This window comes from Macrobrachium nipponense, chromosome 12 (assembly GCF_015104395.2).
Source record: "Macrobrachium nipponense isolate FS-2020 chromosome 12, ASM1510439v2, whole genome shotgun sequence".
Lineage (NCBI taxonomy): Eukaryota > Metazoa > Arthropoda > Malacostraca > Decapoda > Palaemonidae > Macrobrachium > Macrobrachium nipponense.
Genome location: NC_087205.1, coordinates 2,896,725 through 2,917,760, shown reverse-complemented (window position 1 = coordinate 2,917,760; position 21,036 = coordinate 2,896,725). Strand labels below are relative to the sequence as shown.

Sequence of the window (21,036 nt, the reverse complement as noted above, 5' to 3'; positions counted from 1 at the left end):
GCCTCGCGCCTGGCTGGCGCCTGATTGGCTCCTCCCTCCTGGCTAGCGCCTCGCGCCTGGCTGGAGCCTTGCGTCTGGCTGGCGCCTTGCGCCTGGAGCTTGGCAGAAGACTTCATGATTACTGTCTATGAGTCTGCATGCCTCAAGAGTTTCAGCGAGGTAGGGACCTATGACTGACAAACCCTTCTGGATCATGTCAATGGGGGCTAGCCCGCTTACACGACAGAGCCTTCTCGGCTCGTGCCAATGGGGGCTGACCCACTTACATGGCAGAGCCTTACCTGGTATCATATCAATGGGGACTAGCCCTCTTACATGACAGAGCTTTAGGTTTCTCTTTACTGGAGGGAGCCTTGCGCCTGGATGGATCCTCAATCCTGACTGGAGCCTAGCCTTGAAGGAGCCTGGCACCTGGATGGCGCCTGGCTGGCTTCTAGAGCCTGGCTGGCTCCTAGGGCCTGGCTGGCTCCTAGAGCCTGGCTGGCGCCTCGCGCCTGGCTTGGCTCCTCCACACTTGCTGGAGCTTCGAGCTTGGAAGAGTCTCTAGGCTGTCTGGCGATGTCCACATCGGACACTCTTATATCTGTCCGATTTGTTCGCCTCTGGCGCATTTGCACCAGGTTGGAGGCCCGCTCCTTCTCAGTATCCGACCATGACAGAGTTCCTTGGAACTGTCCGCCTCTGGCGTTTTTCGCCTGTATTGGCATTTGGCGCCTGGCTGGCGCTACATTGTCCGAGAGTCCTGAACAACCACATAGTCTATCAGGAGACTGGAGAAGGGAGGAAGAAATTCTTCCCCTTTGATCTTTTGGCCCCTGGCAAGGGGAGGTGATTGTAGTCAGCTACATCCAGTAGACGACAGGATATCTAACAATACGAGAGAGAAGAGTCTTCCTCTGAGGAGGATCCTTCGTGAATACTTCCTTTGCTAACGAGATCCCTTCTTACATGTGATGAGGTTCCTCGTTGCAGAATCTTTCCCTATCCTTGCCCGAAGGAAGGGAAGGAGTCTGGAAGTCGAAGGAGACTCCGAGCTGAAATTGGGCGGAACCCTGATTTCTATAGCTCTTATTGTATCCTTCTGAATACCTTCTGGGAAGCATTTCGAGCCCTCATCGCACCCCAAAGACTCTGTAGGCAAACGTTTAAACCATCTCTTCTTCTGTAGATGAAAAAGTAAGTACCCTGCCTGGGCAACGAAACTTCTATCTGAAAGCGTTGCGTCAGGAATAGAGGGTTTTAGTTCTTTTGCCAGACATACTATGCTGGCAAGAACCCATTGCCAAGTCTCCATTGAATCTGATGCGAGATTCCAATGCACAAAAAATTCACTTGTCTTCTTGGTCGTTTAGGGCTAAGAGAAACAAAGAATTCCTTCATAAACTTTCTCAAAGAAGTTTGATGAGGAGCAGTTCCATTTTGTCGGAACACGGAATCTGTGGCCACAAAAAGATCCCATTCGAAGTACATGATATCCTACTCCTTGTCGTATTGCGGTATCGTATAAGATCCCGAAGATCTTAATCTTCTGTTATCTCTAATTCCCTTGTAGAGACAGAGTATAACCTTTTACTGCGTTCTTTGATAGCAGATATATACCTAGGTGATTCTTCCCTCTGAAAGTGAAGAAAGAACCTCGCTATGTGGTTCACAGAGGTATCGGAAGAGGACAGTTTCCTCATTCCATCTAGCACGATCTGCAGCAATTCTGTCTTAGCCATGACTATTGTCATTTACCTTGAAAAATCCTCTCATTCATGTCCACTTCTGGTCAGTCTGCACGTGGAAAGACTCAGAGTGGAGAGGTTTTTCAGGTCTATTTATAATAGATTCTGATAGAATATCCAGATACTCTTGGAAAAGCCTTACGAAACATGCTGTGAGAAGAACGTGACTTCTGTGAATCCAACCTCTCTAAGGCCAAAATGAGGCATTCATCCTCTCTTCCTTTGACGCCCATTTATCTTAATATCTGTTAAGAATTTATAACTAGGGGAAAAAAGACTAAAGTTTATTCCCCTTCTTTAAATTAAAGATGTCGTATATTGCTACCTCTCTTGGTTCGAGGAAAGGAAGCAGTCTATAGGAAGCCTGTTCGTCTTCTACCTTGCGAAGAGATCTATGAAGAAGACTTTCCGCAGGTTCTCAAAACTCTTTTCAATAAATGTTAGACATACGTTAACAGTTATTATCTTCGATCGAGAAGGTTCTCACGGACATGCAAAATCTTGCATCGAACCTTTAAGGATCGTTACGTTCCGTGTCTGTTCCCAAATAGGTTCTCTTTTGTTAACGCGAACAGGGGCGAAAAAAGAGATTCTCGATGCTCTTTGCGATATGAGAGTCGTGGAATTGGCCTAAGTGATTAAAAAAAATCATTTCATCATTCCTTGTAAGCGACCCCTTTCCGATTAAATGGGTAACGAAATCAGGAACGAATCTTGCCGTTACCGAGCCTCCGAGAGGCTACTGGTTTGTTTGTTTGTTTGTATGGTGTTTTTACGTGGACTTCCGAACCACGTCGAGAGTGAACTTCTATCACCAGAAATCCACATCTCTCACTCCTCAATGGAATGGCCGAGAATCGAACCCGCGACCACCGAGGTGAGAAGCAAACACCAAACCAACCACTACTGGACTCTTAGGTTAATAACTCGCTAAAACGAGAAAAAATATCTTGGATGGTGCTTCTGGCGCATTGCGCCAGGCTGGCGCTTCTGGCGCAATTTGCGCCAGGCTGGCGCTTCTGACGCTTTGCGCCAGACTGGCGCTTCCTTCTAGTTCTTTTAAGGTTATGTGCCAGAACATCTGTGCCCTTATGGTACCCGACATCCTTCACGTGTTAACTCCGTTCTTAGTAGGAAAAAACTTTTATATACGTAGTATAGTCCATTCAGGGAAACAACTTCTGCCACTAAGAGAATGTTTCCCATCCGACTCACCCATCTTCTCTTGAGCAATATCCGATTCTAAAAAGGTTGTGTGCGTTTCTTGAAAGGATGAGAGAATTATATTATATCGTGCTCTGCCGTATTAGAATCCTTTATAATACTGTCACATTGTGGTAAACAGCATTAATCTAGGAAACCTTTGTAAGGATATAGGAATTCTGTAGTTAACTTCGGTATGTGCATAAGACTTGACCATACCGTAGTCTTAAAGTGAATTCTCTTCTACTACATTCATCTTCTCACTAAGCATGTACTCTAATAAGCCATGCTTTCGTAAGCATGAGAGCATCATATAATATAGAGTTCCGCTGCGTTAGAATCCTTTAATAATGTTACCTACGGTAAACAGCATTGAAATGTTGTAATATCTTTCTTATTGAAAGCTTCTTAGCAAAAGGCAGACAATATTTTATTTATGTTTGCTTAACTATCCCCTCAATCCGAGGCTAAAACCGAGATTTTAGGGGAGAGACACGGTTAGTTATTCCATCCCGCAGGAGAGAGACATGTAACCAACCACTCATGACCGACACCTACATGTTACTGCGTTGGTCTCTAGGGCGCGAATAGCAGTCTCCGTTAGCCGTCTGGCATTACTCTTCCAGAGTTGCCCAGCTACTCCATTAAATAAAGGAATCTTATAAAATTATAATCGAACTTCAGGAAGTTCTTATTCATGCATATTTAAGCGAAACAAGACTTCGATAAATCTAGAAGCTAAGTAGGTGTTGTCTTAACAATCCCTTTAAGCGTAGTCCTTCCTAGGAAATTCCTGGAAGGATACTGGTAATTGAGTTGCTCTGCAAAGAAGTAACTACGGTATGTGTGATTTGCCGTATCGTATTCTCATTACAGCAGATACTCTACTACCTTCTTTCCCTGCCGAGGCAGATAGAGAAAGGAAAATTTGTACTGTCTTCGTTCTTCGTTAATAGAATGATAGAAAGAGTATATATATCTCCTTAAGGAAGGAAGTTAATCCAGGAACTCTTTAAATCTTCGTGATTTCCTCATAAATCGCGGAAGAGACAGAATTCCTGTTCATCTGTAGGGTTTACGGAAGGAAGTAGATATTTTCTATCCGCCATCATATCCAAACGTCGATGAGATTCTTATAAGAAAAACTCCCAAAGCTCTTGCCTCTTCATAACGAGGGAAGAGCATGAATGAAGGAGAGAGTCCGCATTGAGAGGAACTGCCAAACACAGGAGTCTTCTGCTAATGAAAAAATGGCTTCTCTTAGTATCAGAATCCTTCTGACAAACGCGACGGCCGCCTGTGCGACATCTTGCACCTTTGCCAGGGGAAAGTTGGTCAAGTTAAAAACTCAAAGAGGAGCCTCGCGACTGACCTCTCTCTCATAAGAAGATTTGGAATATTCTGGCGCCTGGCTCCTTGCGCCTAGTGCCTGGATAGTTCCGCGCGCCTGGAATGTTGCCGCACGCTAGAAAGGAGACTTGCTCCTGGAACGTTCGCTTGCTTGGAAGGTCCCGTGCGCCCTGATAGTTCCGAGCGCCTACTAGACCCCTTTTAGAAAGAGCCTCTTGCCCGGAAACGTTCAATGGAAGGATCGTTCTGATTACCACTGTACTATAAGGCTCCTTGCTCTAGCCGTCTGTTTTTCTGGCGCAATTTGCGCCAGGCTGGCGCTTCGTCTCTTTGAAGGCGCCTTGCGGCAAGAAAAATTTTCTAGAACGCGGTTCGCGCTCAGTTGCTAGAACGCGGCTCGCGTTTGGTTGTAGGAACGCGGCTCGCGCTAGTCTGTTTTCTGGAACGCGGCTCGCTGCTGGCTGTTGGAACGTGGCTCACGCTAGCTTGCTGGAACGCGGCTTCCTAAGTTCCTGGCTGGCTCTTGCTCAATGTTCTCTTAGTTTTCAGAGAACGCGCTGGATCATCAAAACATATACATTCTTCGTCTTTTCGGATGTAAGATGAAGAGACGCACTTTTTTAAGGATGCCTTTTCAATGGCTATCCTTGGCATCTGGACGCTCTACAGAACCTGCCGAGGACGCCTGACCGGTGGGGATTCTCTGAAACCTCCTTACGGCTTTCGACATTCCTTCTCCCCTGGGCTTGGGAGCTTGAAAGAGGTCTAGGCCTGGGGGCGAGACAGAGCCGATCAGACGCACCCTCCACTGCAATGGGGAACACTAGTAATCACTTCTTACCTTTCAATAGCTCGCATTTTGAGCCACAATCCTTATCTTCAAATTGCAATTATGAATTTGAAGTTTCTGCGAAGTAAGAAGGTGATGAGGATGCAACACTACTAGTACTGTTAATACTCTAATTGCTCGTTAGTACGAGTTTCCAAAAAACTTTTAAAAGAAACGTATCTAGTTACATGCTTTACTGACTCCCTAAAGTAGGAAGTCAGTATATTTCCTCAATCAATTCTAACACTTATTACACGTATTAATGAATAAATATTAATATTTCCCTTTCTTGCAAACTATGTGAGTGTCTACTGAAAATTTCGGTAGTTACACGTCATATATTCTTCGAAATTTTCGAAGCCAATTTCATTAAAAAGTTAATAAAAGCGTATGCCGAACCAAAGACCCAGTACTTCCCTGCAAAAGACAGCCCAGAAGATCGATGGAGATGAAAAACGAAAATCAAGTCAGGAGGTAGCAACAACATATGTTGACACTACTGCGACAGAGAAAATCTGGTTCTAGAACGGGAATGGTTCCTATTCCTGCCACCCAGCGGCAGGAGGGTAGATCACCTGACCTACCTGCAGCGTGTGCCGCGAAATTCGAATTTCTGTCGGACGTCAGAGACATAAGCTAAGTATATATTTGCCGGGGAAGTTGCATGTACAAAAATAAATCATTTCATCATTCCTTGTAAGCGACCCCTTTCCGATTAAATGGGTAACGAAGTCAGGAACGAATCTTGCCGTTACCGAGCCTCCGAGAGGCTACTGGTTTGTTTGTTTGTTTGTATGGTGTTTTTACGTGACTTCCGAACCACGTCGAGAGTGAACTTCTATCACCAGAAACCCACATCTCTCACTCCTCAATGGAATGGCCGAGAATCGAACCCGCGACCACCGAGGTGAGAAGAAACAAACACCAAACCACCATACTGGACTCTTAGGTTAATAACTCGCTAAAACGAGAAAATATCTTGGATGGTGCTTCTGGCGCATTGCGCCAGACTGGCGCTTCTGGCGCAATTTGCGCCAGGCTGGCGCTTCTGACGCTTTGCGCCAGGCTGGCGCTTCCTTCTAGTTCTTTTAAGGTTATGTGCCAGAACATCTGTGCCCTTATGGTACCCGACATCCTTCACGTGTTAACTCCGTTCTTAGTAGGAAAAAACTTTTATATACGTAGTATAGTCCATTCAGGGAAACAACTTCTGCCACTAAGAGAATGTTTCCCATCCGACTCACCCATCTTCTCTTGAGCAATATCCGATTCTAAAAAGGTTGTGTGCGTTTCTCGAAAGGATGAGAGAAATATATTATATCGTGCTCTGCCGTATTAGAATCCTTTATAATACTGTCACATTGTGGTAAACAGCATTAATCTAGGAAACCTTTGTAAGGATACTAGGAATTCTGTAGTTAACCTCGGTATGTGCATAAGACTTGACCATACCGTAGTCTTAAAGTGAATTCTCTTCTACTACATTCATCTTCTCACTAAGCATGTACTCTAATAAGCCATGCTTTCGTAAGCATGAGAGCATCATATAATATAGAGTTCCGCTGCGTTAGAATCCTTTAATAATGTTACCTACGGTAAACAGCATTGAAATGTCGTAATATCTTTCTTATTGAAAGCTTCTTAGCAAAAGGCAGACAATATTATTTATGTTTGCTTAACTATCCCCTCAATCCGAGGCTAAAACCGCGATTGTAGGGGAGAGACACGGTTAGTTATTCCATCCCGCAGGAGAGAGACATGTAACCAACCACTTATGACCGACACCTACATGTTACTGCGTTGGTCTCTAAGGCGCGATAGCAGACATTAGCAGTCTCCGTTAGCCGTCTGGCCTTACTCTTCCAGAGTTGCCAGCTACTCCATTAAATAAAGGAATCTTATAAAATTATAATCGAACTTCAGGAAGTTCTTATTCATGCATATTTAAGCGAAACAAGACTTCGATAAATCTAGAAGCTAAGTAGGTGTTGTCTTAACAATCCCTTTAAGCGTAGTCCTTCCTAGGAAATTCCTGGAAGGATACTGGTAATTGAGTTGCTCTGCAAAGAAGTAACTACGGTATGTGTGATTTGCCGTATCGTATTCTCATACAGCAGATACTCTACTACCTTCTTTCCCTGCCGAGGCAGATAGAGAAAGGAAAAAATGTTTACTGTCTTCGTTCTTTTCGTTAATAGAATGATAGAAAGAGTATATATATCTCCTTAAGGAAGGAAGTTAATCCAGGAACTCTTTAAATCTTCGTGATTTCCTCATAAATCGCGGAAGAGACAGAATTCCTGTTCATCTGTAGGGTTACGGAAGGAAGTAGATATTTCCTATCCGCCATCATACCCAAACGTCGATGAGATTCTTATAAGAAAAACTCCCAAAGCTCTTGCCTCTTCATAACGAGGGAAGAGCATGAATGAAGGAGAGAGTCCGCATTGAGAGGAACTGCCAAACACAGGAGTCTTCTGAATAATGAAAAAATGGCTTCTCTTAGTATCAGAATCCTTCTGACAAACGCGACGGCCGCCTGTGCGACATCTTGCACCTTTGCCAGGGGAAAGTTGGTCAAGTTAAAAACTCAAAGAGGAGCCTCGCGACTGACCTCTCTCTCAAAAGAAGATTTGGAATATTCTGGCGCCTGGCTCCTTGCGCCTAGCGCCTGGATAGTTCCGCGCGCCTGGAATGTTCCGCACGCTAGAAAGGAGACTTGCTCCTGGAACGTTCGCTTGCGTGGAAGGTCCCGTGCGCCCTGATAGTTCCGAGCGCCTACTAGACCCCTTTTAGAAAGAGCCTCTTGCCCGGAAACGTTCAATGGAAGGATCGTTCTGATTACCACTGTACTATAAGGCTCCTTGCTCTAGCCGTCTGTTTTTTCTGGCGCAATTTGCGCCAGGCTGGCGCTTCGTCTCTTTGAAGGCGCCTTGCGCCAAGAAAAATTTTCTAGAACGCGGCTCCGCGCTCAGTGCTAGAACGCGGCTCGCGTTTGGTTGTAGGAACGTGGCTCGCGCTAGTCTGTTTTCTGGAACGCGGCTCGCTGCTGGCTGTTGGAACGTGGCTCACGCTAGCTTGCTGGAACGCGGCTTCCTAAGTTCCTGGCTGGCTCTTGCTCAGTGTTCTCTTAGTTTTCAGAGAACGCGCTAGATCATCAAAACATATACATTCTTCGTCTTTTCGGATGTAAGATGAAGAGACGCACTTTTTTTAAGGATGCCTTTTCAATGGCTATCCTTGGCAGTCTGGGACGCTCTACAGAACCTGCCGAGGGGACGCCTGACCGGTGGGGATTCTCTGAAACCTCCTTACGGCTTTCGACATTCCTTCTCCCCTGGGCTTGGGAGCTTGAAAGAGGTCTAGGCCTGGGAGCGAGACAGAGCCGATCAGACGCACCCTCCACTGCAATGGGGAACACTAGTAATCACTTCTTACCTTTCAATAGCTCGCATTTTGAGCCACAATCCTTGTCTTCAAATTGCAATTATGAATTTGAAGTTTCTGCGAAGTAAGAAGGTGATGAGGATGCAACACTACTAGTACTGTTAACTCTAATTGCTCGTTAGTACGAGTTTCCAAAAAACTTTTAAAAGAAACGTATCTAGTTACATGCTTTACTGACTCCCTAAAGTAGGAAGTCAGTATATTTCCTCAATCAATTCTAACACTTATTCCACGTATTAATGAATAAATATTAATATTTCCCTTTCTTGCAAACTATGTGAGTGTCTACCGAAAATTTCGGTAGTTACACGTCATATATTCTTCGAAATTTTCGAAGCCAAATTCATTAAAAAGTTAAAAAAAGCGTATGCCGAACCAAAGACCCAGTACTTCCCTGCAAAATACAGCCCAGAAGATCGATGGCGATGAAAAACGAAAATCAAGTCAGGAGGTAGCAACAACATATGTTGACACTACCGCGACAGAGAAAATCTGGTTCTAGAACGGGAATGGTTCCTATTCCTGCCACCCAGCGGCAGGGGGGTAGATCACCTGACCTACCTGCAGCGTGTGCCGCGAAATTCGAATTTCTGTCGGACGTCAGAGACATAAGCTAAGTATATATCTGCCGGGGAAGTTGCATGTACAAAAACTAAAAACTGAGAAAATTTTCATCGGGCAGCTGTTAGTACATAGGAAATTAGCAAAAATCCGTCTGTAACCTTCTGGTATATCAGTCAACCAAGCAGGCAAACAAAAAAAAAAAAAAAACAGCAGACACGGGTTAACAAGTTTATTTGCGCAGTTGTTTTCAGAATTTAACATAAGAAAACGTATTTCAGGGTCATTTCGAGGTTGCCTTAGTCTATGCACGCAGATCTATCTATCTATTTTCTATCTATCTATCGCCTCTTATTTCTCCAAGAAGTTCACTTCCGAACCGAAGTATCCGTTAGAGCTCCTGTAGGAGGCGGCTTCGGAACACGGAAGGGCGAACTCTGGATAGTCGCAGACGAGTTTCTCCTGGTTGAAGACAGTTCCCGCTCCGCAGAAGAAGGAGAAATGCCTGACGACGAAGAGGTCGTGGTCGATGTAGGGGAGGCAGACGTGGAAGACGGCGCAGTCATTGGCTTCGTCGGCGTAGTAGCCGTAGGGCAGGTCATCGCAGCTGAAGCCCGTCTGGATGCCGCCCAAGACGAGGGAGGCGTTGGACGGGAGGTCGAAGAAGATGGACGAGGAGTCCCTCCGCTGACGGAGGCCTTTCAGGGCTACGGCCACGCCCACCAGAGCACAGACTGGAGGAAAGATCTTCAAGTGTATAGGATGCTTTTAGGATAATTTTGCTAGAAATCTTTAATAACAATATGAAAATCTACTATAATTTTGTTATCTATACAAAATCTGTACAAATCACAAAATTGCAGTTTTCATTATTCATTCTATTGCTCGTAATATAATAATAATAATAATAATAATAATAATAATAATAATAATAATAATAATAATAATAATAATAATAATAATAATAATAATACTGAAAAATTTACCGTGTAACACATCTCAGAATACGACAGTAAAATAGTAATTACATCTCTTTTAAAAATGGCTAAAGAGTTATTGGTTACAACATCGATATAACAGGAGGTAGACAGCTAAATGAAGCACAGACTATTATTATTATATAATTTAATAAACAATATTTAGAAAATATCTACTTTCGATAGATGAGTTCATTCAATTCATTTCAATCTAGAGAGGATATAAAATATTTACGGGCGCATTGCAAAGATTATTGAATCTTTACAGGAAGTTATTTTGAAGAAAATGGAAAAGCTAATTATGAAAAAAATTAAGGTAGTAATCAGTGAAAAATACAGTTAATGAATGGTATGTAAAGGTTTAAAATGTTTAGAAATATTAGAAAATCTTTTAGAAAATCGAAAACCCCCATAGGCCACAAGAACCACGAACAACTCTTATTCCAAACAGAGAATCATCATTGTTTTTCACTCACCAACGACGAAAGTTCTCATGATGACGAAATTGGAGGAGTGTTGCTTCTTGTAAGACAACAAAAAGGGCTCTATGTATGCAAAGAAGATTAAGTCTTCCTTTTATATAAGACCCGCTCAGCTCGCTGTGCCCTGCGTGACCTTGTACGCTCTGTTCCCATGTCAGTTGGCTCCGCCTTGTTCGGCATCCTGACCTACCCTGGGCGCATCTTCACAAAGAGGAGGCGGTGCGCTTTGACTACTGTCCTTATTGGGTAGAAGCATTTGAAGCATTCTCATTGAACGCTCAAGGATTTTGAAGGAAGGTGGTATATTCATGAACAGTTCTCCTACTCCTCCTTTTCAGTATCTGCAACTTATTCCATTCGAATTTTTTGTTAGTACCTGTGGGAGCGTTCTTGTTTATCTCTCCTTCCTGGAGCCTCCTGTTCTCTGTCTTTTCTAAGTCGGCAATTCATGCCGCGTTTAGGTTTCTCAGGATTCTTTTTTAACTCCTCCAGAAGGATCCTTTCTTCCTCCTGCAAAAGAAGCCTATGTCTTCCATCTGCTTCTGAAATGTTTCTTTTTAATTCTCTGTCTCTCTCTCCTTGCGCTTTTACCGGCATGAAGCCTCACTGCTGGGGTGTCACCACAGGGCCAAATCACTGCAGAGGGCTTTTGTTTAGCCAGCAGTGAGCGCCTTCCCTCTGCTCATTGGCACTGCTCGCTAAAGTAATAAGGTAGTTTTGAAGTCTTGATCGCTCCACTTCTGAATTTATATATATTTAGAATTTCTAAATATATGTATACTCAGAATCTCGAATTCTGAATTCATATATATTCAGGAATTTCTGAATATATAAATATTAAGATTCTCCAATTCTGAATTCATATATATTCAGGAATTTCTGAATATATACATATTAAGAATCTCCAATTTTGAATTTATATATATTCAGAATTTCTGAATATATATATATTCAGAGTTTAGAATTTCTTGAAATAGGTTTACATTCTTTTGAACTTTATTTTCAACAATAACTGATTTGTGGGTGGTCCTCTTGACAGATTGTATAATCTTTCCACATTTTGGATCGTCCTTTAGATGTACCAGATATTTGGTTTCCTCCAGAAGCTTTGTTTCTTGTTGTGTTTTTTGGAAGACGCTTTTGTCGAGGCTGAGTAAAAGGCGCTTGAAGCTGATGGTTGGTTTGAGAATCTGACGGAAGCTTCGACTCGTCGTTTCTGGATTTCGAAGTCTTCCTCCTTCCTCGGAGACGGTTAGAATTCTTTTCTTTAGCAGTTTGAGCTTGAAGATCTCTGGCGGTGTACAATTCCTTGACGGAACCACAGCTCTGCAAGAATGACCCAGATCCTTTCCGAGCTGTGGCTCCTAGGAGGTTAACGCCCCTCCAGAGATCTTCGAGTTCAAATGCTCAAGAATACCAAGTTGAAGGCGCCCTTCGAGACACACAGGGAGGAAGACGAACGAACGAACGAACGAACTAACTGTGTCCGTCTTGCCCCCAAGGAAGGAGTGGACATCGAAATCCAGAGAAGAAGAGTGGACAGAGATATACTTTTAATAGATTGTTAAAATTGGACTGTGTTGGATGCAGGTCTGAAAACGTTCCCTGCTTAAATGTGATACATAACAAGTTAGCCCTATTTATATGAACAGTGTTTACTCGTGGCTGTGTTAATGCCTGCACTAACGTTCAGTTATGCCGGCACAGTCGGGATGTCAAGGCAAAACTGAAATCTCTAACGTTCAGTTTTTCCTACTCAGGCGTAACTGCACAGGTATAACTGAACGTTGGTGGCAGCCTTTAGGAAGAAGATGGAATCGTGAAAATAGATATAAAAAATAAATCTATTTCAAAACATCTATAGTGACCTTGAGAGAGAGAGAGAGAGAGAGAGAGAGAGAGAGAACCGGAATATTTGTGCGGAGAAGTCCAGTAAACAACCATGTTCAACAGCGTTAAAAATACAAATTGCTTTCTCATTAAAGCAAAATATTATAGAGGAACCATGTCGAATTCCTTGTGTAAATATTAGGGTGAGATGAACAAGAAACGGAGACGACATCCATAGTAATGAAATTGTAACTTGGACGCGTATGGAACCTGTATAAAGAGTACGTTCGACTTTATGGTGCTCTACATTTTACGGTGAATTACTGCTACGGTCTGCTCTATAAGCAAGAGTCCGTGCTGGCATACGGACAGGTTAATCAAAACAACAAACAAGGTGAATTATTGAAATTTGACACTCATCTCTACAATTGTTCATCAGTTGTAATTCCAGGCTTAACATTGAGATATAATAAGACTCCTTATGTAATATTAACAGATATTTCATCATAATATATTTGTAGACTAAACGTAATTAAACTGCAATGGTTGGAGATGAAAATAATAAATTTAAGTAGGTAGGGTATGATGGTTACTTTTCGGACTACTGGCAATAATCTCTACGGCAATTCATCGCCATGTTTCATTACTCGTTGCCTGCTTCCCATCCTGCTAAAAAAAAAAAATAATGTTTTCTGGGCAGAAATGAAAATTAATATTAAACAAGGTAAACGATAGTTATACTAAAATGAAGCACTGTATTATTTAAAAAAAAACGCTCAACATACGCACTATTTTTCCCGATAACGTTACATTCGATGGCAGACCAAATTTAGTCATTATAAAGTTTATGACGATAATAATGCTGAGAAATACTTTGCCTCAACTATTTAACTATTTTGTCTAAACGGGATATATATATATATATATATATATATATATATACTACATACATATATATATATTATATATATACATATATGTGTGTGTGTGTGTGTGTGTGTGTGTATCCAGAAAGGTAGAATTGGAAACTAGATATACCAGGGGAGAGAGAGAGAGAGAGAGAGAGAGAGAGAGAGAGAGAGAGAGATACGAGAGAGAGACGAGAAAGATGAAAAGAGAGAGAGAGAGAGAGAGATTTGGAGAAGCATTTGTTATACTTTATCTTCTGTCCAATAGACAATATAAGTCAAAAGAATAAATGACGGATCTTAAATAATGAAATTTTGGGTTAACTCGCATGATCAAAAAATAAAAATGTCTGCTCTGTGCATTGTTCAAAACTGGAGAGAGAGAGAGAGAAGTATATTTATGTGTAGACGTTCCCAGAACAGGCCTTCTCGAAAGCACTAAAAATACAAATTGCTTCCATTAAAGCAACATATCGCAGAGGACCCGCATCGAAATCCTCATTTGCAAATGCGATTCTCGAGATAAGCAAGAGAAGGCGACCGCGAAATCCAGAATAAGGAAAATCCAACACAAATACGAAAGCAAATCAATCTATTAAAAGTTCTGGAATGTTCAAGCACGCTAGCATTCGAAACGTCAGCTAATTTTCCCTGATCTTCAAAAGGAATGATCCACCCAGAGCGCCGATAAGATCTCCTACACCCGACTTCGTTCTCATAAGAACTGTCTTTCCTTTTTTTTTTTTTTTTTTTTTTTTTTTTTTTTTTTTTTTTACACGCGTTGTGTGTCATATCCGCAAGTCTTGATGCGCCACCGTGTAATGTGACTCGTACATGCTTTCCCATAAATAGCATAACTAGGCAATATCGTCGCATGTCTCCGCGTTACCCACACACGAGTTCCCTTTGTTGCTAGCGGGACAGCCCACCTGACGGGCAATAAACCTGCCAGCTAAATCGACGCTCAGAGTTCATGTTCTCCTCCTCTTCCTTCTTCTTCTTCTTCTTCTTCCATGTGTACACGAGGAGATCTAGTCGATTCATCCCCTGGTCCGTCCCTTTTCCTGTAAGCATTATTGTACGTTTTAAAAATGCGTAGCGTATTAATATTATCTGAAATGTTCACAGAAGTCAAGAAATCCAATAACGTGATGACATTAGGTCAAGATACAATATTTTTTTAAGACGAATAAAGAGATATTTGAAAGAGTAATTACATTTCTCATGCTAGTCCGTGATTTTGTGAACTTTTTCAAAAGCAAAAAAGAAATATATATACATATACATATATATATATATATATATATATATATATATATATATATATATATATATATATATATATATCCATATATTTATCTAAGAAGAGTTTACCATGTTACTGTGTGTGTGATTATGTACGCGTAATTCCTCACATACATATGTATGCAAATATTCACCCACATACCCATATTCATCCAAGAATACACGAATGAATTCGTACGAATGTAGTCGCAGTCTGCTTATATAAACAAAGCAGGAACAGAACAATGGGATTCTATGATTGATGATATGTTAGCAAATCTCAAGCTACAGACAAAATGGGCATCTCTATCTCTTGGTGGAGTTTTCACCTTGTAGATGTCACCGTCGAAAGGCTGCTATATTTTCTTTATTGGATTTCATATCCAAGAGTAAATCACACTCCTGTAATAATCATCCATGCCACCAAACACCGGACCCTCCTCCCTAACACATACATATGCACACGCACATACGTATATATATATATATAGAATATATATATATATATATATATATATATATATCCATATATATAATATAATATATATATATATATATATATATATATATATATATATATCTTACTATAAAGGGCGTTATGTCTGTCCGTCTGTCTGTCATTCAATCACGGCCAAACGGCTGGTACGATGGGCATGAAACTTGGCAGGGTTATAGTGGGGACGCCTAATATGGTATATAATGGGATTTCATCCTACCTCCCCCACCCCCACCCTCGTGGGCGTTATGTGTCCGTCCCTTTCGAGGGACAAGTGGAAACTGTAACCTAAAATTCAAGCAAAACACTAGCCTGGGCAACCAGCTAGTATGTATAAGCAGTTTGGTGGTTAGGCCACAAGCCACATCAGGAAGAGGCCCAGGAATCGATTGCTGAGTGAGCCAGAACGTATTAAGAATATCCCGAAATTCCTTTTTGCACCTTTGCTAACTAAAGCTGTAAATTTTGCATCTGGAGTTAGTCGACTGCGGAGAGCTGCAATGAAAAATGCGGAAGAGGTTAGGGTTAGCAACCTCATCCCAATAATCATTTGTAAAACCTGAAAGTTAAAACTTTTTGATCCACAGTTTGTTGGGAGTAAAAGATTAACCTTCTGGATTTCATCTTTTATCTTTTAGATGATGCTGTCAAACTCATGGCTTTTTCCTCATTGGCTGCGACTCATCACAGTTGGCTAACCACCAGGTTACTAAATCACTGCTTATATATATGTATATATATATATATATATTATATGTATGTATACACACAACACACACACACACACACACACATATATATATATATATATAATATATATATATATATATATATGTGTGTGTGTGTGTGTGTGTGTGTGTGTGTATGTGGAAACCTCTTACACGTAATAATCGTGCAACGACGAACACTGGAATTCACTCGGATAAAATCTAATTCTAAATAAACCCAAAAATTTTCCTAATACGTATCGTTTTATTGAAAAATGTCTTTGAAAGTTTCTTTTGGTATTTATTTCAAATATCTATACGGAATTGTTAGGTACAACTATTTTTCTTTTCAACAAACTGTCATTGCAAATTCACAAACAAAAATTAATAATATCCAGTGCAGATATAGGACAAGAATAATTAAAAAACAAAGAACAAAATGCAAGAAGTGAGTCAAGATTTGTTGTCTACTAATCAAGAATAAGACGTGGATAAAAATCTTACAACATGCAAAGGAATACATTGATATATATATATATATATATATATATATATATATATATATATATATATATATATATATAGAGAGAGAGAGAGAGTGAGAGAGAGGAGAGAGAGAGAGAGAGAGAGAGAGAGAGAGAGAAGAGAGAGAGAGAAAGAGAGAAATCCGCAAAACACTGGGAAAATACAAAGGAATAAAGTATATTATATATATATATATATATATATATATATATATATATAGAGAGAGAGAGAGAGAGAGAGAGAGAGAGAGAGAGAGAGAGAGAGAGAGAGAGAGAGAGAGAGAGTCCTCAAAACACAAGGAAACCTACAAAGGAATAAATTGAGAGAGAGAGAGAGAGAGAGAGAGAGAGAGAAGAGAGAGAGAGAGAGAGAGAGAGAGAGATCCTTAAAACACAAGTAAAATATTCAAAGGAATAAATTAAGGACCTCCTTTCCACTACCGAAAGAAAGAGGAGTAGAAGAAGAGGAGGAAGGATGCGTAAATCGAAGGCGAACGAGGACCTACCCAGGGCGTCCTGGTGACCGGTAGACTCGAAGACCTTTTCGTTGGTCTCGGTAGAATACGCTCCTTTGAGGCGTCTCCTAACCGAAGCGTCTGCCGCCGACCGGTGAATGGGAAAAGTGTGCTTAGCAAGGTCATGCACTCGTAGCCTCCCCTGCTATATAAACAGGGCAGATGCTCCTCCCTGCACAGTTGTCCCAGCATCTTCGCATCCGCGTCTCATCTGCTTCTTCTACTTCTCCTCTCTCGAGGCAACGAATTCAAGACATGAAAGTCGCCGCTCTGGGTGAGTGTCGTGCCACAGGCTTTCTTTAGAAAGGTTTTTTGCTTCTTGGCATCAAGCGCGAAATTTAAGAGTTCTTGTTTTTTTTTTGTTTAACTTTAATTTCTTTTAGGTCTATGGAATTTCTTATAGACTTTATTGTTAAAAGTGTATTTGTAGGTGGCTGGCATTTATTTAAATTTTTTCGACTAGTCTTGGAAAAATTGGAATTTCGACCAGTTTACAGTAGCAGTAAATAGGGAGTCACAAAACTTTTGTTCGAAATTATTTTATCTTCATGTCTTACAAAAAAAAAAAAAAAAAAAAAAAAAAAAAAAAAAAAAAAGTCAGCCTTTCAGAGCAGACCTTGAGAGTGATTTTCTAAATTTAATCGTTTCAGAAAAGCAAACGTTGCATTTTATTTATTTATTTTTTTAGTAATAAGGAAAAGTGTACATAGTAGAACTGGAACAACAAACATAATTAAATGACGCATACATGCATGGGTACACGAATGCATATATAGCGAAAGGTACGAACACTTAAAAAAAACTACGTTCATTTTTTTCCAGTCTGTGTTCTGATGGGCGTGGCAGCAGCCCTTCCAGGCCTTCGTCTGCGCCGCGACTCAACGCCCTTCCAGTTCGAACTGCCTTCCAACGCCTCCCTCATCCTGGGCACGATCCGAACGGGCTTCGACTGCGCTAACCTCCCCTACGGGTACTACGCCGACCAAGACAACAACTGCGCCGTCTTCCACGTCTGCCTTCCCTACATCGACCACGACCTCTTCGTCGTCCGCCAGCTCTCCTTCTTCTGCGGCGAAGGGACCGTCTTCGACCAGGAGCGCCTCGTCTGCGACTTCCCCGCCTTCGCCCTCCCTTGTTCCGAGGCCGCAGCCTACAGGAGGTCCAACGAGTACTTCGGCCGACCGGAGGTTAACTTCCTGGAAAAATAAGAGGCCTGAAGAACAGTGACTTTCTCTTCCCAATAATCTTTTGTTTGTTTGTTCTAAAATCATCGTGCGCATCTCTCTCCCGAAGTTCCTAACCCCTCTCATCATTTGTTTATATGTTGAATAAAAGTTACACCAGGAGTAGAGTTTTATTTAGCAAAGTTTACTTTTTTGTAGAAAGGATTATTTGAGTTCTATTTCCATTGGGTACCTTAGCCACTTTCATTGCTACTCACATCAGGGTTCAAATAACTCTGCCACGATTCTGGGTAAGGATTTCTAGAATGAAATTGCCACCTCTATGCCCTTACGCAGTCCAAGAGCATGTGGTTTTCCAGTGAAATAAATAGCGTGATGTAGCTAGACTTCTTTCATCGAAATATCTGCATCATAACCAATGCGATAACGATTTTTCCTAGCATCATTGCTGATCACCCAAGACCAAAATCTAGTTGTTATTGAGATTTGTAATACAAAAACACATCGGATTTATTTGTCCCTAACGTTGATAAAAGACACTACTGCTTACTACGCTTCCCTTGTCAGGTATCAGTGAGAGAGTAGAGAACTCCAGATTATTCTAGAAGATTGGAACACTAGCTCTGTTGGCTTCTCGGATCTCACTGTGACTCATTGCCATTCGCGCTAATATCCCAATATCTGCCTTAAGTTTGTAGAAGCAACAGATATAATTATATATATATATATAATATATACTTATATATAGATATATTATATATAGTATATTTATTGATATATGATATTTTGTATATGTATTATATATATAGTATATTATATATGTTATAATATTTACATATATAATAATCTATACATATTATAGAGTATATGATATAATATAATAATATATATATATAGATATCTATATATATATATTATTATATATATATATATATATATAATATATTATATATATTTTATGTAGTATATATGTATATGTATATATAATATATTATATATGTATATATATACATATATACTATCTATATATATATATATATATATATATATATTATATATATATATATATATATATATATATATATATATATAAGTAGTTTCCAGTTATTCTAGAAACTTACGGCAGATTTGGGTTTACTAGGCGAAAAATTTTCCAGACTTCTAGAACGACCTGGAGTTTTCCTCTTCTTCACTGATAACTGACGAAGGAAATATAGTCAGCTGTGTTTTCGTTCATCAATGTTGATAACAGGTAAACAAAGGTCTCGAAATATTATATATATCTAAAAAATCTCCAGATACTGTGCTTGGTCAGTCCATAGATGGGTGATCTCCGGAGATGCGCGCCTGACAATATTACAATGGCTACAATGCAGAGATTTCGATCAGGGAAGTTTATCAACACACACACACATATATACATACACATATATCTATATATACATATATGTATATATATGAGTCTGTATACATACATATATATATACTTATATATATATATATTTATATATATATATATATATATATATATACTATATATATCATTCATATGTATATATTCGTTATTGTCTTTAAAAATTGTGGTCTGAATTAGTATAATTCCACAGGTTATGAGCGTCGCTACAAGATAATAATGGCATAAGTATATGCATTTTTAAGATGATAAGCAAGATAAAATTAAATATCAAGTCAAAACTAGTAGGAAAACACAAAAGGAGGTAGTAAAAGCCGATTCCATATCCTGGAAGTGAATGATACGAAGAAATCATCCAACTGGTTGACCCTCAAGTTCGCAACTTCAACTCAGCGTCTACCATAAAGCTAAGAAAGTGGAGGTGGCACACGATCAAGAAGTTCTTGTGAGCAATGTCCAAAGCAATACCTGTAGAACAAGTGGAATTTGTAGACCTTACGATGGAACTTTGAAAAAATAAAGTTGTGGTCACTTATCAAAAACGAAGCTAATTCTACAAAATCAATTATGAAAGCAATACACCGAAAAAAAGATGGGTTAGTGAAAGGTTCCACTTTCGTTTTTTTTAAATAATATACCGAAGGCAGCACGAGTATGGGACGTCGCGATAAGAAAAGTCGTCACAGAAGTACTGAAAGTAAGGATGTATGCTTATGGAAATAAAGAAAAAAAATTACTCATAAAGTGAATTTAGCTTTTATTCATATCCCCCCATGATATGTCCCTGTTTGTATTCTGAACAGTGAAGACTAAAGATGCCATAGAGGCATATTATATACGTACATACAAACACTCTCATGCGCGCGCGCACACACACACACACACACACACATATATATATATATATATATATAATATATATATGTATATATATATATATGTATATATATATATATATATATATATATATATATATATATATATATATATATATGTATGTATATCCTTAAATCCACGGTAGAAAGGAAAGTGAAGCAGGAACAGCTTAATAAACTGTAACCCCTTCCCCTCTTTCTGTTTTTGTATGTAAAGGCCTGTCAACTTCTTTTATACTCAGTATGAACTTGAAAATTTAGAATATACTACGAAAGTACTTGTTCCAAGTCACTGTTTCACATTCTTTTCTACCGCGGATTTAAGGGTATTCTCAAGTACGTGTTCCTTTGAGCTACATTGGATATATTTATATATATATATATATATATATATATATATATATATATATATATATATATTATATATATATATATATTAACAAATCAAGAATGACATTCTTCGACTAAAAATATCCACACCAGTTACTTTAATTACCCAACAAAAATTGAATAAAAAAAATGATTCCCCATGTCAACACGACCTTGAGAACGCCCTACCCTTTTTTTCGGGAACTTTATGGCCCATCAACAGACCCTTCCTTTCTTGTTACCATCGTCAGGGAACGTTAAAAATTTCTACGGCGATCATTTACAGCTGCTGTTAAACCCAACGCCTCTGTGTTGGAAGGGCGGTCCGGTGTATTTAGACGCCGTCTTGATAAT

At 40.0% G+C, this 21,036-nt stretch overlaps 2 protein-coding genes across 2 annotated transcripts; one reads left to right on the top strand and one right to left on the bottom strand.

Moving 5' to 3' along the window:
- Nucleotides 1-9,334: 9,334 nt before the first annotated feature.
- On the bottom strand, nucleotides 9,335-10,845 carry LOC135224918 (U-scoloptoxin(01)-Cw1a-like). The gene is made up of 2 exons (XM_064264242.1): nucleotides 10,571-10,845; nucleotides 9,335-9,851 (listed from the first exon to the last, which is right to left on the bottom strand). Exons 1-2 carry the CDS (start codon nucleotides 10,587-10,589, stop codon nucleotides 9,469-9,471), a joined length of 402 nt encoding a protein of 133 aa, XP_064120312.1. The 5' UTR covers nucleotides 10,590-10,845; the 3' UTR covers nucleotides 9,335-9,468.
- A 6,168-nt stretch (nucleotides 10,846-17,013) lies between these two features.
- On the top strand, nucleotides 17,014-18,186 carry LOC135224917 (U-scoloptoxin(01)-Cw1a-like). The gene is made up of 2 exons (XM_064264241.1): nucleotides 17,014-17,114; nucleotides 17,663-18,186. The coding sequence occupies exons 1-2, from the start codon at nucleotides 17,096-17,098 to the stop codon at nucleotides 18,046-18,048; spliced, it is 405 nt and encodes a 134-aa protein (XP_064120311.1). The 5' UTR covers nucleotides 17,014-17,095; the 3' UTR covers nucleotides 18,049-18,186.
- Nucleotides 18,187-21,036: the final 2,850 nt, after the last annotated feature.